The 26,080-nt window shown below is 40.3% G+C and overlaps 1 protein-coding gene across 1 annotated transcript in view; it reads left to right on the top strand.

Moving 5' to 3' along the window:
• Positions 1-7,215: 7,215 nt before the first annotated feature.
• Positions 7,216-26,080, top strand: part of LOC120715009 (PDZ domain-containing protein 7-like) — a 33,318-nt gene continuing 14,453 nt past the window's right edge. The window contains exons 1-5 of the mRNA XM_040001723.1: positions 7,216-7,420; positions 8,278-8,415; positions 8,547-8,721; positions 23,914-24,090; positions 24,396-24,543. Coding sequence (XP_039857657.1) covers positions 7,216-7,420; positions 8,278-8,415; positions 8,547-8,721; positions 23,914-24,090; positions 24,396-24,543 — 843 coding nt within the window. The remainder of the gene's footprint in view (positions 7,421-8,277; positions 8,416-8,546; positions 8,722-23,913; positions 24,091-24,395; positions 24,544-26,080) is intronic.

A 26,080-nucleotide genomic window follows, 5' to 3' on the forward strand; every position in this document is an offset into this window, starting at 1 on the left:
TGCAGACCATTTTCTACCCACACAGAGCGTTTCTGACTGCTGGCGTTGCTTATGCATAAGAGAAAAGCAACAATACAACGCGGTTCTCTGCTCCAAGACATCCGAACACGGTAAGCATGTGTGTTATAGCCGGCGCTTCATAAATGTCTGTCTGTCAGCGCAGATTATTCAAACTGTTTTTAAAATGTGACTAATTTGTTGTCCAAAAAAACATTTCCTCTAAATCTGCAAAGTTACTGATTTAAAAATATATATTTTCGAATTTTTAGCTGGATGTCAAACATATGATAGACTCTTGAGCATATTTATATAGCAAAATTCACAGTGGTATAACCATAAAAGATGCCCAACAGGGCACCAATGCACTCTAATGCAAGCCTTTAAACTGTATGCTGATAAGTGCATAAGTATACCTCAATAGCTGAAAAGAGTCTGTATCCATAATTTGCGGATCTGCGGATTTGTTTTTAATGTGGCACTTTTTTCACGAACTGCAGATGATGAAATCCTCTTTATTTGAGAAAGTGTCCCTAAGCTATTGCTGCTCATACTTACTGAGTTCCCTAGCTACGTCTTTACTGTGTCAGTAAACTTTTTGAACAAGAAAGGTATCGTAGCTTTAAAGACACATCTTAATTGAAGCAAAGGCAAAAAATTGGAATAAATTTTATGTGGCTGTTCATATTAAATCCATCAAAGAGTGAAAATCCAAAAAGCTGGAATGCATTTCCAATCAGCTTTTTTTCTTTTAATTTTTTTTTTTACAAGAAGTGTAGCTCATACACTGCAATAAATGTATTCTGCTACATCTGCTAATGAGAGAACATGTTTTTTCATCATAAAGACTGTGATATGAAGCATCGTTAAAGTGTCACTTCAGTAATGCTGCTGAGAGAAACAAGTGTTGACTCGTTTTTTTTTTTTTTAAATAGATGACTTAAAACACTAAACTCTAATTTCAAAGGTTTATTTTAAGTTTAAAGAATATAATAGCTGGTAAGACAATGAGTTTTGCTTCTCACTGTTCGTGTTATGTTGTAGTATCCATTATCATGTATGCTACTTTGCTCTGTGGACTGTAAAATGTTTCATTGTATTCATGAAATAAACCAGACTTTCAATGTCTGAATCTTTTACCATTTTTCTGCTTTTGTTCACCCAAAGTTGACAAAACCCACAGACATCTGGAGTTATCTCACTAAAATGTGGAGCAATCTCAGTGTCTATAGATGCTTTTACCTTAAACACAAGCAGCTGACTGAGAGAAATGTCTATAGTCCTCACTTTGGTCATTATGAATGTTGAAGGAGATTTGTTCCATAGACACCTTATACTAGTGTTTCCTACACTTAATCCAACAGTACTATGTTATATTTAAATCCAGATTCCTTTTATAGTGTGCAGTGAAATTTGTTAAACCATCGCTTCATGGGACAGAAGTACAAGTTGCTCTTTACTAACACAAACTACACTCATTGGCAGCAGCATAGGCACAGTTAAAATTTCTTCTGAAATTTTCGTTTTCTAGTTTAATTTATTACACTCAGTTTTCACTAGTCTTGCTGTATCAGCTCCCTGGTGTCTGTGTAATTTAAACAGCATCCCAAACAATTTATGATCATTAAAATAACAAGAAGGCTAATTTATAGATAGACGCACACAGCTAAAGACAGACTCTCATTTTTGTGTGGTGTGACCGTATATTTTTCTGTGATTTTATGCACAGCTGAAAGGTCTACAACGTACACCATCCTTCTAATGCCCCAAAAGGTGGCAGCATTTCTACCTCCTGAAAGCTAAATACTTATGTTTCTTTAACAGGTTTCAAGGGGAGTCACAGTCAGTCATATTTAACAAGTTTTATTACCTATTCATTAGTCTGTTTATCCACTGGTTTTTAGTTTATAGAGAAACAGGTTGTATAATTGTGCTTTCTCATAAAATGAAATGCTTATTTAGTTCTGGTTTTGTTCAACTTTATTTTTTATTATGATACAGAGAAAACAGATCTTCACATAGAAAAACCTGTCGATGGACATGGCAAATGGAGGTTGCAGGGGTAGGGGGAGAAGGAGGGAAGAAGGGGGTAGACAAAGGGTAGAGGGGGGTGCAGGGAGGATCCGGGTGGAGATGTGAATAGTAATGAAATGGAGAACCTCCTACACTTGTCCAGACTCAGCAGCCTCTTCCACTCTCATCTCACCAGAACGTTTCTTACTCCTGAAAAACCAGCTCCAGCAGCCTGTCTTCTTCTTTCCTTTCGCTTTTTCTTCTACTTTGCCGTTTATCTTTTCTACCTTTTCTTCTTTCTCTACACTTTCCTGGTCTTGTTTTGGTTTTTCCTCTTTCTTGCTTGACTTCCTCTTGAAAAGCTGGATCCTTTTTTCTTTTGCTTTTCTTGCACCTGCAACTCATCGTTTTTAATCTCCTGTGTGTTATTTTTCTTTGAGGTTTTCATTGTCTGCTTGAATCTTCTCAAAATCTTCCTGCAGTTTGTCAAATTTTTCATCCTCTTCTTTGCCCTTTTGTTCAAGCTCCTCTTGTTTCTGCCTTTTCTGATCCTCCTGGATTTCACTGTTTCTGCTTTGCAGTTCTTTGTGAATCCTCTCAAGCTCTTCATATTTTTGCAGGTGTTGGATCTTCTCCTGAAGCATTTCTGTGCTCCTGTCCTGGACTTCTTTATGCTTCTGCTCAAGCGCTGTATATTTGTCTTCTACCTTTTCCTTCTCTTCCTCCAATTCTTTATTTCTGTCCTCCAGTTTTTTCTTCTCTTGCTCAATTTCTTTATTTTTGTTCTCCAGTTTTTGTCTTCTCTTCCTCCAATTCTTTATTGTCAAGTTTGTCTTCTCTCTCACTCCAGTTTTGTCTTCTCTTCCTCCAATTCTTTATTTTTGTTCTCCAGTTTTGTCTTCTCTTCCTCCAATTCTTTATTTTTGTTCTCCAGTTTTGTCTTCTCTTCCTCCAATTCTTTATTTTTGTTCTCCAGTTTTGTCTTCTCTTCCTCCAATTCTTTATTTTTTTCTCCAGTTTTTCTTCTCTTCCTCCATTCTTTATTTTGTTCTCCAGTTTTGTCTTCTCTTCCTCAATTTCTTTATTTTTGTTCTCCAGTTTTGTCTTCTCTTCCTCCATGTCTTTATTTTTGTTCTCCAGTTTTGTCTTCTCTTCCTCCATGTCTTTATTTTTGTCCTCCAAGAGTGCCTGCTTCTGTTCCAGGTCTTGACATTTCTCCTTCAAATTTTGGACTTCTTCTGAATGTTTCTCCCTTAGAAATTGCTGGTACTCATTTTCTGCTTTAATTCTTGAGTACGTGTCTGACAGCTTTTCCTTCAAGTCATCCAAGTCTAGCTGCTTCCCTTCTAGTATTTTGTTTTCTTCTTCTAGCTTTTCATTTCTTTTCTCCAGTTGCTTGTATTTGGACTCCATTTCTTCTCTAAGAGCTACAAGCCCATCCTTATGACATAAATTGCTCCTCTCTACCAGAAGACCGTTTAGGCGACTTCGCAGTTGGTACTCGCTCTCTCGTAGACGAAGGTTTTCCCTCCTGCAGTTCTCAAAAGCTTTTCTGAGACCATTGTATTCACCGGGGGGACCGTACTGCCCACCGCAGCGAGGAGGAGGTCCTCTGAAACGCGGTTGATAGATGTTTTGAGACATTGCAAAACAAACCAACGCAAGTAGACTGATGTTCTTCTTGTTTTTTGAAGACGAGTGGAAAATCTTTGCAAAGACGAATTCAAAACTTGTTTAAATATGTTCAGAAATGTGGCGATGTCAACGTCTAACCGGCGAAAACACACTAAAGAAAAATACCGAACACTGTGGTTACTTGTTGCCCGTTACTGTGGTTACTTCACTGTAACAAACATTAACACGTTCTATAAGCAAATTACGCTGAGACATCGCGTTCGGCTAATGTCTATCACGTGACATCAAATAGGATTTTAAAGAAAACACGGGTGTATTTTGCCATTTTCAATAAAGTTTTAATTTCTTATTCTTCAACATATTTAGGATCCTTCTTACCGAGTGTTTATGTCGCGGGTGTAAGTTAGAAGGGTACGGAGCCCCTCTGATGACATGGTCCAAAAATAAGTAAATTGTGGCCACAAAATACTACTTGTGCCCACGAAATGGGAATAACGTGCGCACGAAATGCTAATTTGTAGCCACGAAACACTTGACAGATAACCGTGATCCTTCCCAGGCCCTTGCAGTTGGCTGACAATAAAATCTATCCCGGCGTCCAGGTCTGTAAAGCAACTGGGCTCTCAATATCCTGTTTAAACGTCTCTCCGTAATGGTTCCTTGCATTGCCAGGCTTTTCAAAATGCATTTGTAGCTCATCCCCAGCCTAAAATAAAACGCAATCATACGGTCTCGGTCCATGGTTTATAGGTTTAGCCTACTCTTATGCTTGTGTCTCTACGCAGCTGTCCAGGAACTGTATCAATATGATGTGCGCACGTTATCTAATTGCCAGAAATGCGTAATTCGTTGCCACGTTATACCCAATTCGTGCCCACAAATTAGCATTTCGTGCCCTCGAAATAGTATTTCGTGGCCACAAATAAGTATTTCGTGGGCACGTTATACTACTTCGAGGGCACGAAGTAGTATTTTATGGCCACAATTTATTTATTTTTTGGACCATGTCATCAGAGGGGCTCCGTAGAAGGGAACCCCTTCTATAACAGGGAAAGTAGCAGGGCGTGATCACGGAAACAGAAGACGTAATACCCAGTTAAAATAGTCAATAAAAATAAATGAACTTTATTTACAACACTAAAACTGCCCTGATCAGGGGAGAGAAAACCCCCCATAAACCTCGGCATACTAAAAATATGATGATGCTCAGTCCATGAGCTAAGTCCCCAAAGTTCCCGATCAGGCTACGCCACACTTCCTGGCTGTGAAGAATATGCTTATTCCACCAGTTAGAGCCAGGCCGACCGCGTCCTCTTCTTGTGGCTGCGCCTGCCGCCACGCTACTCCATGGCTCTCCTGCTGCCACACACGTCTTTCTGACCTGCCAGAGCCTCTTATTGGCCGCTGCCAACATGGGAGGCCCGATTGATTTCTGTCCCCTGTGCCCTCCAGGTATCTAATTGGGGAAGCAAGGGGGGCGGAGTCTGTCGGGGAGAAGTCCCAATAAATGGAATAAAAGCATGCAACACTAAAATACACTCAACATTAAAACGCAAAGCATGCAACCACTCGATAATAAAAACCCTTCTTCATAGGATGGCATTTACATAAGGTGTCCAAGGTCGATATTTCAGAGAAAAACGTAAATGAATCTTTGTATTGGCAGTAATAGTGCAGCACCGAAAAATATCCCCTTATGTGTTTGTTTCTTCTTTTGTTGTGGCCAAAAGTGGCAGTACAGGGACAGTAAATATATCACATTAAATGCTGGCATTCAGTTAAAAACCAGACATGAATGAAAAAGATACACAAAGATTAAATGCAGAAAATAATATATTTATGATGAATATACAATATAATTGTACTCCGAGAGCAGAAACAGGTTGCAGCTCTGATTTCAAAGTTTTAAAATGATTTTTACACATTTCAGTTTTTGAAGCAGAACATCATTTTGACATGAAACCTGGAAACATATTAAGCGTTACTAAGTCTTCTGTATCCGTTCTGGCATTTTTAATGAACCAAACTGTATCCAAATTGGTTCGAAAGTCAACGACTTATGATGATATTTAATTGAATATAGGTATCTGCCTCCATATGGCGCCTCGCTGATGCGTTGTTACAGCGCACAGCAGCAACCAGTGGGGCATGCACGTGTTTATGTAGGCCTATCTGTGATGTGTAGATATAATAATGTCAGATTAATAATGACAAACCAGAAATAAAGATAAATATCTTTTGTAAAAGATAAATGACAACTTCTGTTTTCTGAAAGCCCTGTTAACCACACTTACAACAGTCTCCTACAAAACTGCTTTTGAGCTGGAGACCCACATGGATGTGACTAAACTAGCCACCGGGTGGGGTTGTTTACCCATCTTAACGGCGTGGCAGGAGGATCAGCTGCTCCGTTTCCCCCCGCCTTCATCTCTCTCCAGCTCTACCCAAGTCCAGTAGCACATTAATAAGAAAGTTTACTCGAGGACACGCTGGAGAAGTCTTGAGTGAGTGTTACTTTACTGTTTGAGTAATCAGTGTACTTACTCATCTCCAGCCCCAGCGCTAGTGGCTGCACAGCTGCGGGTGGGGGCTTATGTAAAAGGATTACACCTCTTAAGACAATAATGGTCACCGGGAGAACAAATGAGGTGGCATTAACGCTCCGGAGGTGTCCCTTAATGCGTCAGTGAGGCGGACCAGCTCAGTGCGAGCGCAGCCAGCGCAACATGGACACGGCAGGTAATGCTAAAATTCTTTACTTTATTTTAGACTCAGCAAGTCGAAGATATGAACAGAATTAAAGTCCACCTATAATTATGCCTCCCTGCAAACTGTCGCTCATATAACTTACTGTCAAATTAGACCTGTTGGTTATATGCATGCTGACTGAGTTGCTGTCCATGGTGCTGATTAATAGACGGCCACGGGAGTTCAGTGAGTGTTTCTTATCCTCACAGGTCAATACTGTGTCAGAATTAAAGGATTTCATTGTCTATTCTTCAGCTCTGAGGCCACATTACTCATCACAACATATTCTTTTCACAACAGGCCGTTTAATTAAACATGACCAGAGGGGAATCACCCTGCACTGCTGACTTCTCTGCAGACAGCGGGCACCGGGTACCCTGGTTTCGGAAGGTACAGAGGACACTGTTGGATCACGCCAACATCTTTGACTTATAAGACCAGGATTATATCTGAGTGTGAGAAAATCCCTCTCTTCAGTCATGGAGCTTTTCTTTTAGCCAACTTTTGTGTTTTGTGACTTAGCTGTGTGGCTTCAGCTGAAGTCAGAGGTTGTTTTTTTTCAACCTGGTTCCTATTTTTAAGCTTTATCTACTGAATGAAACAGATGTCACTTGAGATTAGAGATGCTACCAGCAGCTTTTTTACTTGCCTCCTCCAGTGGGGTTCAGTTTGGACAAGCAGGTGCTAAAGTGTCCATTTTCCAAGTTATTTGTCCCTCACTGCCTTTCCCCAAACACTTGGCTCCATCTCTGCCATCCTGACCTGGGACTCCACATATCCTCCCGCCTGGATGACTGAGGGAAGAGTTTTTGGACACTTACCATGGCTGACTCCTTTCAAACTCCAGCCTGGAGGGAGATGACAAATGGAGGGGGGCACCCCCACTTTAAAAACGGAGGTCCGAATGGGGGTTCCCACAGCACCACACGCTACATGGTGAAGAAGCAGCGCCACAGACGCAGGTCCTCCTCACCCATGGGCAGGGTCATCCTATCAATGCACCTGTTGATGGTGAGGTCTGGTCCCAGTAACAGTCTTCTGCTACCATGGCAACACAGCAACTGGCTGCAAAGGTGTATTCAGGACAATCAGTGACACAGATATTTGTCTAAAATTAATTCAGAGCAAGCTGATATACATATGTAAAATACTGTGGACAGAGTTAATCTTATGTGTTTTTAAGCTAAAAGGCAATGAGAACTGAGTTACTAAAAACTTTTTTAGTCAACCTCTTTTCTATTTTTAAGCAGAAATGCAAACAATTCAAGTATCTGAAATGTAAAATTTTGGTAGTCTTCTTCATTTTCAGTGATCATAAACTGAATGTCCGCAGTAGGCTTTGCTCATTTAAGACTAGACAAAAAAGTTGTGTGAAGATATGAATTTTGGCTTGGATATTTCTGACATTTGAAAGACTGATCAACCGATATTTAATTGAGACAACATCAGAGTGATCAACACAATGTTAATTAATGGTTAGTTGTATTCACAGTAGGCACCACCCAAGTTGTGCAAAAATTATGTCAGTTAAATAAAGTTGCTTTCAAAGATAAGCCTATATAAATGCATTTTATTTGTCAGTTAACTTCATAAGAGTCTGTCGACCTGTGACCTGAAAAAGTTCATAAGGATGAAGTTTTTCATTTAAGGTTGATACATATGTTTTAGGTTTAACAGTCAATAGGTTTGTTATCAGTAACTTTTAAATGTTAGAATGTTTATTGTTTGTCATTTATTGTCTGTTCTTTGTAAATGAGTTTTTTTCCCATCAGCTTTGAATTTTCAAATCATATTTTGTTGCGAGTATCCCAATCCTGGGAATACTTGTAGGTCACACTGTGGATATTTGTGGTGGACTCGTGTTGGTGTTTTGTGTGTTTGCAGGAGGGGATGACAGTGAAGACATTCACACAGTGACAGTAGATAAGAGTCCAGATGGGCGTCTGGGTTTCAGTGTCCGCGGGGGCTCTGAACATGGACTCGGCATATTTGTCAGTAAGGTGCAGGACAACAGCCCTGCAGGTTAGGAAGAAATGTGTGTGTTCATCAGACTGTCTATGTAAATGGTCACGACAAGCTTTTTTTCCCAGTGTGCTTACACGTGGGAATGTTGTCTTCTGGTTTTTCATGCTGAATTCTGCCTGTGTCTGCAGCGGAGGCTGGGCTGACTGTGGGTGACAAGCTGGTGGAGGTGAACGGGGTCAGCCTGGAGAGCATCACCATGAGCAGTGCTGTGAAGGTCCTGACAGGAAACAACAGGCTGAGGATGGTGGTGAGACGGGTGGGCAAGATCCCCGGCATCCGCTATTCTAAGGAGAAGACCACATGGTGAGGCCAGTCCACTCAGCAGGGCTGGAAACTACCAAGATATCAAACATTTACTGTAAAATATTGACTTCTAATAACTGTATTTTATGATGAAATACTTATTGCTGAATATGTAAGAGACTACAGCTTTGGAACTACTATCACTGACCTTTGTGTGGCTCTTGTTTTGTGAAGTCTTGTCACTTGACTGTAGCTCACACTGGTTATCTTTCTTTTGGGATATACAGTATCTTGGTTTCATGTGGCATCAGTGGATTGATTACTGCTGTGACCTTTATGGCTACTTGATTATCTGATACTGACACACCTGAATTCAGTGGACAGAGAGAAAGCAGTTTATATGAGTGTTTTCATGTGTGCATATACAATGTCTCCTTTTGTGTGTGTTTATGTGTGTGCGTGCAGGGTGGATCTGATTCACCGGCGGATGGTAGTGGAGGAGAGCGGTCGTACCCCTTCAGAGGCCAGTTTGGACAGCGCTCTTTGCAGGATCGTACATCTCTTCACCACGTCAGATGATTATTGCTTGGGCTTCAACATCAGAGGAGGAAGAGAGTTTGGATTGGGGATCTATGTGTCTAAGTATGAATACAAACACTGTTTTTTTGTTTTTTCCTTAGGAAAAGGTAAAAGCCGACAGGTGTACCAGTCGAGCGGGGACCCGACCTATTGTTTAAGGTGGTCGGTATCGGCTCTTTTTGTAATTCCTCGACAAGGTAAAAGCCCTGCAGATGTACCAGTCGAGCAGGGTATCGCCTATTTTCTGAAGTCTGAAGTCCAGACCTATCTTGGCAAATTACTCCGGAGCTCAGCAACTGCGTGCCCCACCCTCATTGTTTTAAACTTGCACAGCAAGGTGATGCCCTGCAGGTGTATCGCCCCCAGACTTATCGGCCCACCATCTATTGTTTATGGAAGCCCCCCGGTCCTATATGAAGCGTTACTCAAAGCGTGAGACCCTCGCCATTTCGCGTCAGGACCAGCGCCGGTGCAGACCATTTTCTACCCACACAGAGCGTTTCTGACTGGCTGGCGTTGCTTATGCATAAGAGAAAAGCAACAATACAACGCGGTTCTCTGCTCCAAGACATCCGCGGTCCTTGTTCACGATGAGCATGTGTGTTATAGCCGGCGCTTCATAAATGTCTGTCTGTCAGCGCAGATTATTCAAACTGTTTTTAAAATGTGACTAATTTGTTGTCCAAAAAACATTTCCTCTAAATCTGCAAAGTTACTGATTTAAAAATATATATTTTCGAATTTTTAGCTGGATGTCAAACATATGATAGACTCTTGAGCATATTTATATAGCAAAATTCACAGTGGTATAACCATAAAAGATGCCCAACAGGGCACCAATGCACTCTAATGCAAGCCTTTAAACTGTATGCTGATAAGTGCACAAGTATACCTCAATAGCTGAAAAGAGTCTGTATCCATAATTCTCGGATCTGCGGATTTGTTTTTAATGTGGCACTTTTTTCACGAACTGCAGATGATGAAATCCTCTTTATTTGAGAAAGTGTCCCTAAGCTATTGCTGCTCATACTTACTGAGTTCCCTAGCTACGTCTTTACTGTGTCAGTAAACTTTTTGAACAAGAAAGGTATCGTAGCTTTAAAGACACATCTTAATTGAAGCAAAGGCAAAAAATTGGAATAAATTTTATGTGGCTGTTCATATTAAATCCATCAAAGAGTGAAAATCCAAAAAGCTGGAATGCATTTCCAATCAGCTTTTTTTCTTTTAATTTTTTTTTTTTACAAGAAGTGTAGCTCATACACTGCAATAAATGTATTCTGCTACATCTGCTAATGAGAGAACATGTTTTTTCATCATAAAGACTGTGATATGAAGCATCGTTAAAGTGTCACTTCAGTAATGCTGCTGAGAGAAACAAGTGTTGACTCGTTTTTTTTTTAAAATAGATGACTTAAAACACTAAACTCTAATTTCAAAGGTTTATTTTAAGTTTAAAGAATATAATAGCTGGTAAGACAATGAGTTTTGCTTCTCACTGTTCGTGTTATGTTGTAGTATCCATTATCATGTATGCTACTTTGCTCTGTGGACTGTAAAATGTTTCATTGTATTCATGAAATAAACCAGACTTTCAATGTCTGAATCTTTTACCATTTTTCTGCTTTTGTTCACCCAAAGTTGACAAAACCCACAGACATCTGGAGTTATCTCACTAAAATGTGGAGCAATCTCAGTGTCTATAGATGCTTTTACCTTAAACACAATCAGCTGACTGAGAGAAATGTCTATAGTCCTCACTTTGGTCATTATGAATGTTGAAGGAGATTTGTTCCATAGACACCTTATACTAGTGTTTCCTACACTTAATCCAACAGTACTATGTTATATTTAAATCCAGATTCCTTTTATAGTGTGCAGTGAAATTTGTTAAACCATCGCTTCATGGGACAGAAGTACAAGTTGCTCTTTACTAACACAAACTACACTCATTGGCAGCAGCATAGGCACAGTTAAAATTTCTTCTGAAATTTTCGTTTTCTAGTTTAATTTATTACACTCAGTTTTCACTAGTCTTGCTGTATCAGCTCCCTGGTGTCTGTGTAATTTAAACAGCATCCCAAACAATTTATGATCATTAAAATAACAAGAAGGCTAATTTATAGATAGACGCACACAGCTAAAGACAGACTCTCATTTTTGTGTGGTGTGACCGTATATTTTTCTGTGATTTTATGCACAGCTGAAAGGTCTACAACGTACACCATCCTTCTAATGCCCCAAAAGGTGGCAGCATTTCTACCTCCTGAAAGCTAAATACTTATGTTTCTTTAACAGGTTTCAAGGGGAGTCACAGTCAGTCATATTTAACAAGTTTTATTACCTATTCATTAGTCTGTTTATCCACTGGTTTTTAGTTTATAGAGAAACAGGTTGTATAATTGTGCTTTCTCATAAAATGAAATGCTTATTTAGTTCTGGTTTTGTTCAACTTTATTTTTTATTATGATACAGAGAAAACAGATCTTCACATAGAAAAACCTGTCGATGGACATGGCAAATGGAGGTTGCAGGGGTAGGGGGAGAAGGAGGGAAGAAGGGGGTAGACAAAGGGTAGAGGGGGGTGCAGGGAGGATCCGGGTGGAGATGTGAATAGTAATGAAATGGAGAACCTCCTACACTTGTCCAGACTCAGCAGCCTCTTCCACTCTCATCTCACCAGAACGTTTCTTACTCCTGAAAAACCAGCTCCAGCAGCCTGTCTTCTTCTTTCCTTTCGCTTTTTCTTCTACTTTGCCGTTTATCTTTTCTACCTTTTCTTCTTTCTCTACACTTTCCTGGTCTTGTTTTGGTTTTTCCTCTTTCTTGCTTGACTTCCTCTTGAAAAAGCTGGATCCTTTTTTCTTTTGCTTTTCTTGCACCTGCAACTCATCGTTTTTAATCTCCTGTGTGTTATTTTCTTTGAGGTTTTCATTGTCTGCTTGAATCTTCTCAAAATCTTCCTGCAGTTTGTCAAATTTTTCATCCTCTTCTTTGCCCTTTTGTTCAAGCTCCTCTTGTTTCTGCCTTTTCTGATCCTCCTGGATTTCACTGTTTCTGCTTTGCAGTTCTTTGTGAATCCTCTCAAGCTCTTCATATTTTTGCAGGTGTTGGATCTTCTCCTGAAGCATTTCTGTGCTCCTGTCCTGGACTTCTTTATGCTTCTGCTCAAGCGCTGTATATTTGTCTTCTACCTTTTCCTTCTCTTCCTCCAATTTTATTTTGTCCTCCAGTTTTTTCTTCTCTTGCTCAATTCTTTATTTTTGTTCTCCAGTTTTGTCTTCTCTTCCTCCAATTCTTTATTTTTGTTCTCCAGTTTTTTCTTCTCTTCCTCCAATTCTTTATTTTTTCTCCAGTTTTGTCTTCTCTTCCTCCAATTCTTTATTTTTGTTCTCCAGTTTTGTCTTCTCTTCCTCCAATTCTTTATTTTTGTTCTCCAGTTTTGTCTTCTCTTCCTCCATTTCTTTATTTTTGTTCTCCAGTTTTTTCTTCTCTTGCTCAATTTCTTTATTTTTGTTCTCCAGTTTTGTCTTCTCTTCCTCCATGTCTTTATTTTTGTTCTCCAGTTTTGTCTTCTCTTCCTCCAATTCTTTATTTTTGTTCTCCAGTTTTGTCTTCTCTTCCTCCAATTCTTTATTTTTGTTCTCCAGTTTTGTCTTCTCTTCCTCCAATTCTTTATTTTTGTTCTCCGGTTTTGTCTTCTCTTCCTCCATGTCTTTATTCTTGTTCTCTGGTGTTGTCTTCTCTTCCTCCATGTCTTTATTTTTGTTCTCCAGTTTTGTCTTCTCTTCCTCCATGTCTTTATTTTTGTCCTCCAAGAGTGCCTGCTTCTGTTCCAGGTCTTGACATTTCTCCTTCAAATTTTGGACTTCTTCTGAATGTTTCTCCCTTAGAAATTGCTGGTACTCATTTTCTGCTTTAATTCTTGAGTACGTGTCTGACAGCTTTTCCTTCAAGTCATCCAAGTCTAGCTGCTTCCCTTCTAGTATTTTGTTTTCTTCTTCTAGCTTTTCATTTCTTTTCTCCAGTTGCTTGTATTTGGACTCCATTTCTTCTCTAAGAGCTACAAGCCCATCCTTATGACATAAATTGCTCCTCTCTACCAGAAGACCGTTTAGGCGACTTTGCAGTTGGTACTCGCTCTCTCGTAGACGAAGGTTTTCCCTCCTGCAGTTCTCAAAAGCTTTTCTGAGACCATTGTATTCACCGGGGGGACCGTACTGCCCACCGCAGCGAGGAGGAGGTCCTCTGAAACGCGGTTGATAGATGTTTTGAGACATTGCAAAACAAACCAACGCAAGTAGACTGATGTTCTTCTTGTTTTTTGAAGACGAGTGGAAAATCTTTGCAAAGACGAATTCAAAACTTGTTTAAATATGTTCAGAAATGTGGCGATGTCAACGTCTAACCGGCGAAAACACACTAAAGAAAAATACCGAACACTGTGGTTACTTGTTGCCCGTTACTGTGGTTACTTCACTGTAACAAACATTAACACGTTCTATAAGCAAATTACGCTGAGACATCGCGTTCGGCTAATGTCTATCACGTGACATCAAATAGGATTTTAAAGAAAACACGGGTGTATTTTGCCATTTTCAATAAAGTTTTAATTTCTTATTCTTCAACATATTTAGGATCCTTCTTACCGAGTGTTTATGTCGCGGGTGTAAGTTAGAAGGGTACGGAGCCCCTCTGATGACATGGTCCAAAAATAAGTAAATTGTGGCCACAAAATACTACTTGTGCCCACGAAATGGGAATAACGTGCGCACGAAATGCTAATTTGTAGCCACGAAACACTTGACAGATAACCGTGATCCTTCCCAGGCCCTTGCAGTTGGCTGACAATAAAATCTATCCCGGCGTCCAGGTCTGTAAAGCAACTGGGCTCTCAATATCCTGTTTAAACGTCTCTCCGAGGGAGACAGAGGCTGCTAGTTTTTAATGCAATAGGTGGTCACAAATAACATTCAGCCCCTTTAGAAATAAATGCTGCAGTGATCCTTCTAAAACCAGTCTTGCAAGCCCCATCCGTCTTTCAGCAGCTGGTTAATTTTTTGAATTTTTCAGGAACGCAAAAGCCCATCGTGGGTATCATTTAATTGTTGGGATTCCTTAGGAAAAGGTAAAAGCCGACAGGTGTACCAGTCGAGCGGGGACCCGACCTATTGTTTAAGGTGGTCGGTATCGGCTCTTTTTGTAATTCCTCGACAAGGTAAAAGCCCTGCAGATGTACCAGTCGAGCAGGGTATCGCCTATTTTCTGAAGTCTGAAGTCCAGACCTATCTTGGCAAATTACACCGGAGCTCAGCAACTGCGTGCCCCACCCTCATTGTTTTAAACTTGCACAGCAAGGTGATGCCCTGCAGGTGTATCGCCCCCAGACTTATCGGCCCACCATCTATTGTTTTTGGAAGCCCCCCAGTCCTATATGAAGCGTTACTCAAAGCGTGAGACCCTCGCCATTTCGCGTCAGGACCAGCGCCGGTGCAGACCATTTTCTACCCACACAGAGCGTTTCTGACTGCTGGCGTTGCTTATGCATAAGAGAAAAGCAACAATACAACGCGGTTCTCTGCTCCAAGACATCCGAACACGGTAAGCATGTGTGTTATAGCCGGCGCTTCATAAATGTCTGTCTGTCAGCGCAGATTATTCAAACTGTTTTTAAAATGTGACTAATTTGTTGTCCAAAAAACATTTCCTCTAAATCTGCAAAGTTACTGATTTAAAAATATATATTTTCGAATTTTTAGCTGGATGTCAAACATATGATAGACTCTTGAGCATATTTATATAGCAAAATTCACAGTGGTATAACCATAAAAGATGCCCAACAGGGCACCAATGCACTCTAATGCAAGCCTTTAAACTGTATGCTGATAAGTGCACAAGTATACCTCAATAGCTGAAAAGAGTCTGTATCCATAATTTGCGGATCTGCGGATTTGTTTTTAATGTGGCACTTTTTTCACGAACTGCAGATGATGAAATCCTCTTTATTTGAGAAAGTGTCCCTAAGCTATTGCTGCTCATACTTACTGAGTTCCCTAGCTACGTCTTTACTGTGTCAGTAAACTTTTTGAACAAGAAAGGTATCGTAGCTTTAAAGACACATCTTAATTGAAGCAAAGGCAAAAAATTGGAATAAATTTTATGTGGCTGTTCATATTAAATCCATCAAAGAGTGAAAATCCAAAAAGCTGGAATGCATTTCCAATCAGCTTTTTTTCTTTTAATTTTTTTTTTTTACAAGAAGTGTAGCTCATACACTGCAATAAATGTATTCTGCTACATCTGCTAATGAGAGAACATGTTTTTTCATCATAAAGACTGTGATATGAAGCATCGTTAAAGTGTCACTTCAGTAATGCTGCTGAGAGAAACAAGTGTTGACTCGTTTTTTTTTTTAAAATAGATGACTTAAAACACTAAACTCTAATTTCAAAGGTTTATTTTAAGTTTAAAGAATATAATAGCTGGTAAGACAATGAGTTTTGCTTCTCACTGTTCGTGTTATGTTGTAGTATCCATTATCATGTATGCTACTTTGCTCTGTGGACTGTAAAATGTTTCATTGTATTCATGAAATAAACCAGACTTTCAATGTCTGAATCTTTTACCATTTTTCTGCTTTTGTTCACCCAAAGTTGACAAAACCCACAGACATCTGGAGTTATCTCACTAAAATGTGGAGCAATCTCAGTGTCTATAGATGCTTTTACCTTAAACACAAGCAGCTGACTGAGAGAAATGTCTATAGTCCTCACTTTGGTCATTATGAATGTTGAAGGAGATTTGTTCCATAGACACCTTATACTAGTGTTTCCTACACTTAATCCAACAGTACTATGTTATATTTAAATCCAGATTCCTTTTATAGTGTGCAGTGAAATTTGTTAAACCATCGCTTCATGGGACAGAAGTACAAGTTGCTCTTTACTAACACAAACTACACTCATTGGCAGCAGCATAGGCACAGTTAAAATTTCTTCTGAAATTTTCGTTTTCTAGTTTAATTTATTACACTCAGTTTTCACTAGTCTTGCTGTATCAGCTCCCTGGTGTCTGTGTAATTTAAACAGCATCCCAAACAATTTATGATCATTAAAATAACAAGAAGGCTAATTTATAGATAGACGCACACAGCTAAAGACAGACTCTCATTTTTGTGTGGTGTGACCGTATATTTTTCTGTGATTTTATGCACAGCTGAAAGGTCTACAACGTACACCATCCTTCTAATGCCCCAAAAGGTGGCAGCATTTCTACCTCCTGAAAGCTAAATACTTATGTTTCTTTAACAGGTTTCAAGGGGAGTCACAGTCAGTCATATTTAACAAGTTTTATTACCTATTCATTAGTCTGTTTATCCACTGGTTTTTAGTTTATAGAGAAACAGGTTGTATAATTGTGCTTTCTCATAAAATGAAATGCTTATTTAGTTCTGGTTTTGTTCAACTTTATTTTTTATTATGATACAGAGAAAACAGATCTTCACATAGAAAAACCTGTCGATGGACATGGCAAATGGAGGTTGCAGGGGTAGGGGGAGAAGGAGGGAAGAAGGGGGTAGACAAAGGGTAGAGGGGGGTGCAGGGAGGATCCGGGTGGAGATGTGAATAGTAATGAAATGGAGAACCTCCTACACTTGTCCAGACTCAGCAGCCTCTTCCACTCTCATCTCACCAGAACGTTTCTTACTCCTGAAAAACCAGCTCCAGCAGCCTGTCTTCTTCTTTCCTTTCGCTTTTTCTTCTGCTTTGCCGTTTATCTTTTCTACCTTTTCTTCTTTCTCTACACTTTCCTGGTCTTGTTTTGGTTTTTCCTCTTTCTTGCTTGACTTCCTCTTGAAAAAGCTGGATCCTTTTTTCTTTTGCTTTTCTTGCACCTGCAACTCATCGTTTTTAATCTCCTGTGTGTTATTTTCTTTGAGGTTTTCATTGTCTGCTTGAATCTTCTCAAAATCTTCCTGCAGTTTGTCAAATTTTTCATCCTCTTCTTTGCCCTTTTGTTCAAGCTCCTCTTGTTTCTGCCTTTTCTGATCCTCCTGGATTTCACTGTTTCTGCTTTGCAGTTCTTTGTGAATCCTCTCAAGCTCTTCATATTTTTGCAGGTGTTGGATCTTCTCCTGAAGCATTTCTGTGCTCCTGTCCTGGACTTCTTTATGCTTCTGCTCAAGCGCTGTATATTTGTCTTCTACCTTTTCCTTCTCTTCCTCCAATTCTTTATTTTTGTCCTCCAGTTTTTTCTTCTCTTGCTCAATTTCTTTATTTTTGTTCTCCAGTTTTGTCTTCCCTTCCTCCAATTCTTTATTTTTGTTCTCCAGTTTTTTCTTCTCTTCCTCCATGTCTTTATTTTTGTCTTCTAGTTTTGTCTTCTCTTCCTCCAATTCTTTATTTTTGTTCTCCAGTTTTGTCTTCTCTTCCTCCATGTCTTTATTTTTGTCTTCTAGTTTTGTCTTCTCTTCCTCCAATTCTTTATTTTTGTTCTCCAGTTTTTTCTTCTCTTGCTCAATTTCTTTTATTTCTGTCCTCCAGTTTTTTCTTCTCTTCCTCCATGTCTTTATTTTTCTTCTCCAGTTTTTTCTTCTCTTCCTCCAATTCTTTATTCTTGTTCTCCAGTTTTGTCTTCTCTTCCTCCATGTCTTTATTCTTGTTCTCTGGTGTTGTCTTCTCTTCCTCCATGTCTTTATTTTTGTTCTCCAGTTTTGTCTTCTCTTCCTCCATGTCTTTATTTTTGTCCTCCAAGAGTGCCTGCTTCTGTTCCAGGTCTTGACATTTCTCCTTCAAATTTTGGACTTCTTCTGAATGTTTCTCCCTTAGAAATTGCTGGTACTCATTTTCTGCTTTAATTCTTGAGTATGTGTCTGACAGCTTTTCCTTCAAGTCATCCAAGTCTAGCTGCTTCCCTTCTAGTATTTTGTTTTCTTCTTCTAGCTTTTCATTTCTTTTCTCCAGTTGCTTGTATTTGGACTCCATTTCTTCTCTAAGAGCTACAAGCCCATCCTTATGACATAAATTGCTCCTCTCTACCAGAAGACCGTTTAGGCGACTTCGCAGTTGGTACTCGCTCTCTCGTAGACGAAGGTTTTCCCTCCTGCAGTTCTCAAAAGCTTTTCTGAGACCATTGTATTCACCGGGGGGACCGTACTGCCCACCGCAGCGAGGAGGAGGTCCTCTGAAACGCGGTTGATAGATGTTTTGAGACATTGCAAAACAAACCAACGCAAGTAGACTGATGTTCTTCTTGTTTTTTGAAGACGAGTGGAAAATCTTTGCAAAGACGAATTCAAAACTTGTTTAAATATGTTCAGAAATGTGGCGATGTCAACGTCTAACCGGCGAAAACACACTAAAGAAAAATACCGAACACTGTGGTTACTTGTTGCCCGTTACTGTGGTTACTTCACTGTAACAAACATTAACACGTTCTATAAGCAAATTACGCTGAGACATCGCGTTCGGCTAATGTCTATCACGTGATATCAAATAGGATTTTAAAGAAAACACGGGTGTATTTTGCCATTTTCAATAAAGTTTTAATTTCTTATTCTTCAACATATTTAGGATCCTTCTTACCGAGTGTTTATGTCGCGGGTGCAAGTTAGAAGGGTACGGAGTCCCTCTGATGACATGGTCCAAAAATAAGTAAATTGTGGCCACAAAATACTACTTGTGCCCACGAAATGGGAATAACGTGCGCACGAAATGCTAATTTGTAGCCACGAAACACTTGACAGATAACCGTGATCCTTCCCAGGCCCTTGCAGTTGGCTGACAATAAAATCTATCCCGGCGTCCAGGTCTGTAAAACAACTGGGCTCTCAATATCCTGTTTAAACGTCTCTCCGTAATGGTTCCTTGCATTACCAGGCTTTTCAAAATGCATTTGTAGCTCATTCCCAGCCTAAAATAAAACGCAATCATACCGTCTCTGTCCATGGTTTATAGGTTTAGCCTACTCTTATGCTTGTGTCTCTACGCAGCTGTCCAGGAACTGTATCAATATGATGTGCGCACGTTATCTAATTGCCACAAATGCGTAATTCGTTGCCACGTTATACCCAATTCGTGCCCACAAATTAGCATTTCGTGCCCTCGAAATAGTATTTCGTGGCCACAAATAAGTATTTCGTGGGCACGTTATACTACTTCGAGGGCACGAAGTAGTATTTTATGGCCACAATTTATTTATTTTTTGGACCATGTCATCAGAGGGGCTCCGTAGAAGGGAACCCCTTCTATAACAGGGAAAGTAGCAGGGCGTGATCACGGAAACAGAAGACGTAATACCCAGTTAAAATAGTCAATAAAAATAAATGAACTTTATTTACAACACTAAAGCTGCCCTGATCAGGGGAGAGAAAACCCCCCATAAACCTCGGCATACTAAAAATATGATGATGCTCAGTCCATGAGCTAAGTCCCCAAAGTTCCTGATCAGGCTACGCCACACTTCCTGGCTGTGAAGAATATGCTTATTCCACCAGTTAGAGCCAGGCCGACCGCGTCCTTCTTCTTGTGGCTGCGCCTGCCGCCACGCTACTCCATGGCTCTCCTGCTGCCACACACGTCTTTCTGACCTGCCAGAGCCTCTTATTGGCCGCTGCCAAAATGGGAGGCCCGATTGATTTCTGTCCCCTGTGCCCTCCAGGTGTATCTAATTGGGGAAGCAAGGGGGGCGGAGTCTGTCGGGGAGAAGTCCCAATAAATGGAATAAAAGCATGCAACACTAAAATACACTCAACATTAAAACGCAAAGCATGCAACCACTCGATAATAAAAACCCTTCTTCATAGGATGGCATTTACATAAGGTGTCCAAGGTCGATATTTCAGAGAAAAACGTAAATGAATCTTTGTATTGGCAGTAATAGTGCAGCACCGAAAAATATCCCCTTATGTGTTTGTTTCTTCTTTTGTTGTGGCCAAAAGTGGCAGTACAGGGACAGTAAATATATCACATTAAATGCTGTCATTCAGTTAAAAACCAGACATGAATGAAAAAGATACACAAAGATTAAATGCAGAAAATAATATATTTATGATGAATATACAATATAATTGTACTCCGAGAGCAGAAACAGGTTGCAGCTCTGATTTCAAAGTTTTAAAATGATTTTTACACATTTCAGTTTTTGAAGCAGAACATCATTTTGACATGAAACCTGGAAACATATTAAGCGTTACTAAGTCTTCTGTATCCGTTCTGGCATTTTTAATGAACCAAACTGTATCCAAATTGGTTCGAAAGTCAACGACTTATGATGATATTTAATTGAATATAGGTATCTGCCTCCATATGGCGCCTTGCTGATGCGTTGTTACAGCGCACAGCAGCAACCGTGTTTATGTAGGCCTATCTGTGATGTGTAGATATAATAATGTCAGATTAATAATGACAAACCAGAAATAAAGATAAATATCTTTTGTAAAAGATAAATGACAACTTCTGTTTTCTGAAAGCCCTGTTAACCACACTTACAACAGTCTCCTACAAAACTGCTTTTGAGCTGGAGACCCACATGGATGTGACTAAACTAGCCACCGGGTGGGGTTGTTTACCCATCTTAACGGCGTGGCAGGAGGATCAGCTGCTCCGTTTTCTCCCGCCTTCATCTCTCTCCAGCTCTACCCAAGTCCAGTAGCACATTAATAAGAAAGTTTACTCGAGGACACGCTGGAGAAGTCTTGAGTGAGTGTTACTTTACTGTTTGAGTAATCAGTGTACTTACTCATCTCCAGCCCCAGCGCTAGTGGCTGCACAGCTGCGGGTGGGGGCTTATGTAAAAGGATTACACCTCTTAAGACAATAATGGTCACCGGGAGAACAAATGAGGTGGCATTAACGCTCCGGAGGTGTCCCTTAATGCCTCAGTGAGGCGGACCAGCTCAGTGCGAGCGCAGCCAGCGCAACATGGACACGGCAGGTAATGCTAAAATTCTTTACTTTATTTTAGACTCAGCAAGTCGAAGATATGAACAGAATTAAAGTCCACCTATAATTATGCCTCCCTGCAAACTGTCGCTCATATAACTTACTGTCAAATTAGACCTGTTGGTTATATGCATGCTGACTGAGTTGCTGTCCATGGTGCTGATTAATAGACGGCCACGGGAGTTCAGTGAGTGTTTCTTATCCTCACAGGTCAATACTGTGTCAGAATTAAAGGATTTCATTGTCTATTCTTCAGCTCTGAGGCCACATTACTCATCACAACATATTCTTTTCACAACAGGCCGTTTAATTAAACATGACCAGAGGGGAATCACCCTGCACTGCTGACTTCTCTGCAGACAGCGGGCACCGGGTACCCTGGTTTCGGAAGGTACAGAGGACACTGTTGGATCACGCCAACATCTTTGACTTATAAGACCAGGATTATATCTGAGTGTGAGAAAATCCCTCTCTTCAGTCATGGAGCTTTTCTTTTAGCCAACTTTTGTGTTTTGTGACTTAGCTGTGTGGCTTCAGCTGAAGTCAGAGGTTTTTTTTTCAACCTGGTTCCTATTTTTAAGCTTTATCTACTGAATGAAACAGATGTCACTTGAGATTAGAGATGCTACCAGCAGCTTTTTTACTTGCCTCCTCCAGTGGGGTTCAGTTTGGATAAGCAGGTGCTAAAGTGTCCATTTTCCAAGTTATTTGTCCCTCACTGCCTTTCCCCAAACACTGTGGCTCCAGCGCTGCCATCCTGACCTGGACTCCATCATAATCCTCCCCGCCGGGAGGACGAGGGAAAGTTGTTGACACTTACCATGGCTGACTCCTTCAAACGTCCCTGGAGGAGATGCAAATGGAGGGGGGCACCCCCACTGTAAAAACGGAGGTCCGAATGGGGGTTCCCACAGCAACACAAGCGCCTACATGGTGAAGAACAGCGCACGACGCAGGGTCCTCCTCACACCATGGGCAGGGTCACCGCATCAATGCACCTGTTTGATGGTGAGGTCTGTCCCCAGTACAGTCTTCTCTACCATGGCAACACAGCAACTGGCTTGCAAAGGTGTATTCAGGACAATCATTGACACAGATATTTGTCTAAAATTAATTCAGAGCAAGCTGATAATACATATGTAAATACTGGGACAGAGGTTAATCTATGTGGTTTTAAGCTAAAAGGGCAATGAGAACTGGTTACTAAAACTTTGTTAGTCCAACCCTCTTTTCTATTTTTAAGGCAGAATGCAAACAATTTCAAGTATCTGAAATGTAAATTTTGGTAGTCTTCTTCATTTTCAGTGATCATAAACTGAATGTCCGCAGTAGGCTTTGCTCATCTTAGACGAGACAAAAAAGTTGTGTGAAGATGTGAATTTTGGCTTTGGATATTTCTGACATTTGAAAGACTGATCGGCCAATATTTAATTGAGACAACATCAGAGTGATCAACACAAATGTTAATTAATGGTTAGTAGTATTCACAGTAGGCACCACCCAAGTTGTGCAAAAATTATGTCAGTTAAATAAAGTTGCTTCCAAAGATAAGCCTATATAAATGCATTTTATTTGTCAGTTAACTTCATAAGAGTCTGTCGACCTGTGACCTGAAAAAGTTCATAAGGATGAAGTTTTTCATTTAAGGTTGATACATATGTTTTAGGTTTAACAGTCAATAGGTTTGTTATCAGTAACTTTTAAATGTTAGAATGTTTATTGTTTGTCATTTATTGTCTGTTCTTTGTAAATGAGTTTTTTTCCCATCAGCTTTGAATTTTCAAATCATATTTTGTTGCAAGTGTCCCAATCCTGGGAATACTTGTGGGTCACACTGTGCATATTTATGGTGGACTCGTGTTGGTGTTTTGTGTGTTTGCAGGAGGGGATGACAGTGAAGACATTCACACAGTGACAGTAGATAAGAGTCCAGATGGGCGTCTGGGTTTCAGTGTCCGCGGGGGCTCTGAACATGGACTCGGCATATTTGTCAGTAAGGTGCAGGACAACAGCCCTGCAGGTTAGGAAGAAATGTGTGTGTTCATCAGACTGTCTATGTAAATGGTCACGACAAGCTTTTTTTCCCAGTGTGCTTACACGTGGGAATGTTGTCTTCTGGTTTTTCATGCTGAATTCTGCCTGTGTCTGCAGCGGAGGCTGGGCTGACTGTGGGTGACAAGCTGGTGGAGGTGAACGGGGTCAGCCTGGAGAGCATCACCATGAGCAGTGCTGTGAAGGTCCTGACAGGAAACAACAGGCTGAGGATGGTGGTGAGACGGGTGGGCAAGATCCCCGGCATCCGCTACTCTAAGGAGAAGACCACATGGTGAGGCCAGTCCACTCAGCAGGGCTGGAAACTACCAAGATATCAAACATTTACTGTAAAATATTGACTTCTAATAACTGTATTTTATGATGAAATACTTATTGCTGAATATGTAAGAGACTACAGCTTTGGAACTACTATCACTGACCTTTGTGTGGCTCTTGTTTTGTGAAGTCTTGTCACTTGACTGTAGCTCACACTGGTTATCTTTCTTTTGGGATATACAGTATCTTGGTTTCATGTGGCATCAGTGGATTGATTACTGCTGTGACCTTTATGGCTACTTGATTATCTGATACTGACACACCTGAATTCAGTGGACAGAGAGAAAGCAGTTTATATGAGTGTTTTCATGTGTGCATATACAATGTCTCCTTTTGTGTGTGTTTATGTGTGTGCGTGCAGGGTGGATCTGATTCACCGGCGGATGGTAGTGGAGGAGAGCGGTCGTACCCCTTCAGAGGCCAGTTCGGACAGCGCTCTTCGCAGGATAGTACATCTCTTCACCACGTCAGATGATTATTGCTTGGGCTTCAACATCAGAGGAGGAAGAGAGTTTGGATTGGGGATCTATGTGTCTAAGTATGAATACAAACACTGTTTTTTTGTTTTTTCTGCATGAGATAAAAAAAAATTAATTATTACCTGTTGTAAAATCATTTGGGCCTCAGGATGGTTACATTGGTGCACTTGGTGGAATCCAGGTTTACCCCACCTGGCTGCAAATAATAATATCAACCCCAATAATTAAAGATGATATCATAATCTCATTTGCAAAGTTTATCTGAGTCTTTGTGGTAGATCAAAGAAATGAAGCTCACATTTAAATTCAATTAGTAGTTACATTTCTTTTTTTCATGTCTGGATTTTTTCATACTGCTCATCAGGTTGGACCCAGGTGGACTTGCAGAGCAGCATGGCATCAAAATGGGGGATCAGATCCTTGCAGCTAATGGGGTGAGCTTTGATGACATCACTCACAGCAATGCGGTGGAGGTCCTGAAGAGCCACACCCACGTCATGTTGACCATCAGGGTGAGCGAAAGTAAAAAAAGAAAAGAAAAAAAAATATGTTTAAAGCTGAGCTAATCAGTTTCAGGTTGTTGTTGTTTTTTTTACATTTTTATAATTAACAGGGTATGAGAGGACTGTCACAGCATGAGGACGCATTTTTGTTGTTTTTGTCCTTTTACAACCTGTGACTTAAATGTTTTGGCTCAGTTTCAGACAGCACACACAGAGCAAGTGACGAGAGTAGAGGATTTAACAGCCAAAAAGCTAAATATATTCCAAGGAGTGAGAGGAACACAAGACAAAGAGCTAACATGAGAGTATATATTGGGCTTATTTTCCTCTTTTGGACATAAACATACCTCCAGTTGAATGCTGAGGTGTACATGAGCAACATTTTGTCAAACCACCAAACTAAAAAAAAAACTCAGTGCTGTCTGAAATGAGACTGAAGTTTGATTTCAGGAAGTTCTCTAATTGCAGTGGAGTGTTAATAATTTGCTTCAGTTTAAACTTAACAGCTGATTGGAGCCTTGAGTGCTGACACAATAATAAATGCTAGCGTGTAAACAACACCGGCTCTTCTCAATGAGCCTGCACTGCTGAGCAGACAGTTGGCTTACAGCCCTCAAATTTCTTATGTGTGCCTGAGTATGTGTGCTAGGCCGCAGCACTTAACCTGTGTCATTTCTGGATAAAGGCACCGTGTGTAGGTGCGTATGAATCGGTGTATGTGTGATGTGCGGCGTGCTCTCAGCTCGCTAGCATTGCTGCATGCTCATTTTACCCCCCTGATCTCAGGTTCCGCGTGTGAAAAACAGCCAGGCACGACGTTCATTATTCAAAGGCAGGCGAGGATCAGGTTATAATCAACCGAAAGCCTTAATTTATGCCTTCCTCCTGTCCTGTCCTGTATGGATGGATCACACACATAGTAAAGCAAGGTTTTATTATTTAAGACCCTCACACCTGTGCTTTTAAAGGAAAAAATGAGTGCTGATGAGACAGTTCCTTAAAAAAAAGTAGAGAAGGCATTATACAGTATTATGTGCTTACGAGAGCCACATGTTTTGTAATTCTGTGAACCACATAATATTTACCCTAACCTATACAGTAAATACAAGCACCTTAATATCCTTACAGCTTTACATTTGAAGTAAGGATTCATTTGAACTGGATATTAAAGCAATTACTAACCATTACTAGAGCAAATATAACATAACTAAACTAACATTACCGGTAAGTACAATAAGATGCTGCACAGAGGTCAAAAGGTGGAAATTAAACTGAAAATATCAAAGGCAGAACAACCTGTAAGTCCAGTGCTCGCTTTAATGTGTGGACAGCTTATTGATTGGTCCAAATATTCCAGTGATTCCAGGGATTGTCATTGCAAGTGGTGCTCAAAGGATAAAGACTTTCCTTTTGCCCTCTTCACCAAGTTCATTTTGTTGCCGCTTGTGTTTTGCTTTTAATTTTGCTCCTTTCTTTGCGATTTTCTGATGACTTTCACTCATGTATTACTTCCCCCCTTTTCCTAATTCCCATCTCGCCCTAAGTG

The sequence above is a fragment of the Simochromis diagramma genome, unplaced genomic scaffold (genome assembly GCF_900408965.1).
Source record: "Simochromis diagramma unplaced genomic scaffold, fSimDia1.1 OVJJ01000421.1, whole genome shotgun sequence".
In the NCBI taxonomy this organism is placed as follows: domain Eukaryota; kingdom Metazoa; phylum Chordata; class Actinopteri; order Cichliformes; family Cichlidae; genus Simochromis; species Simochromis diagramma.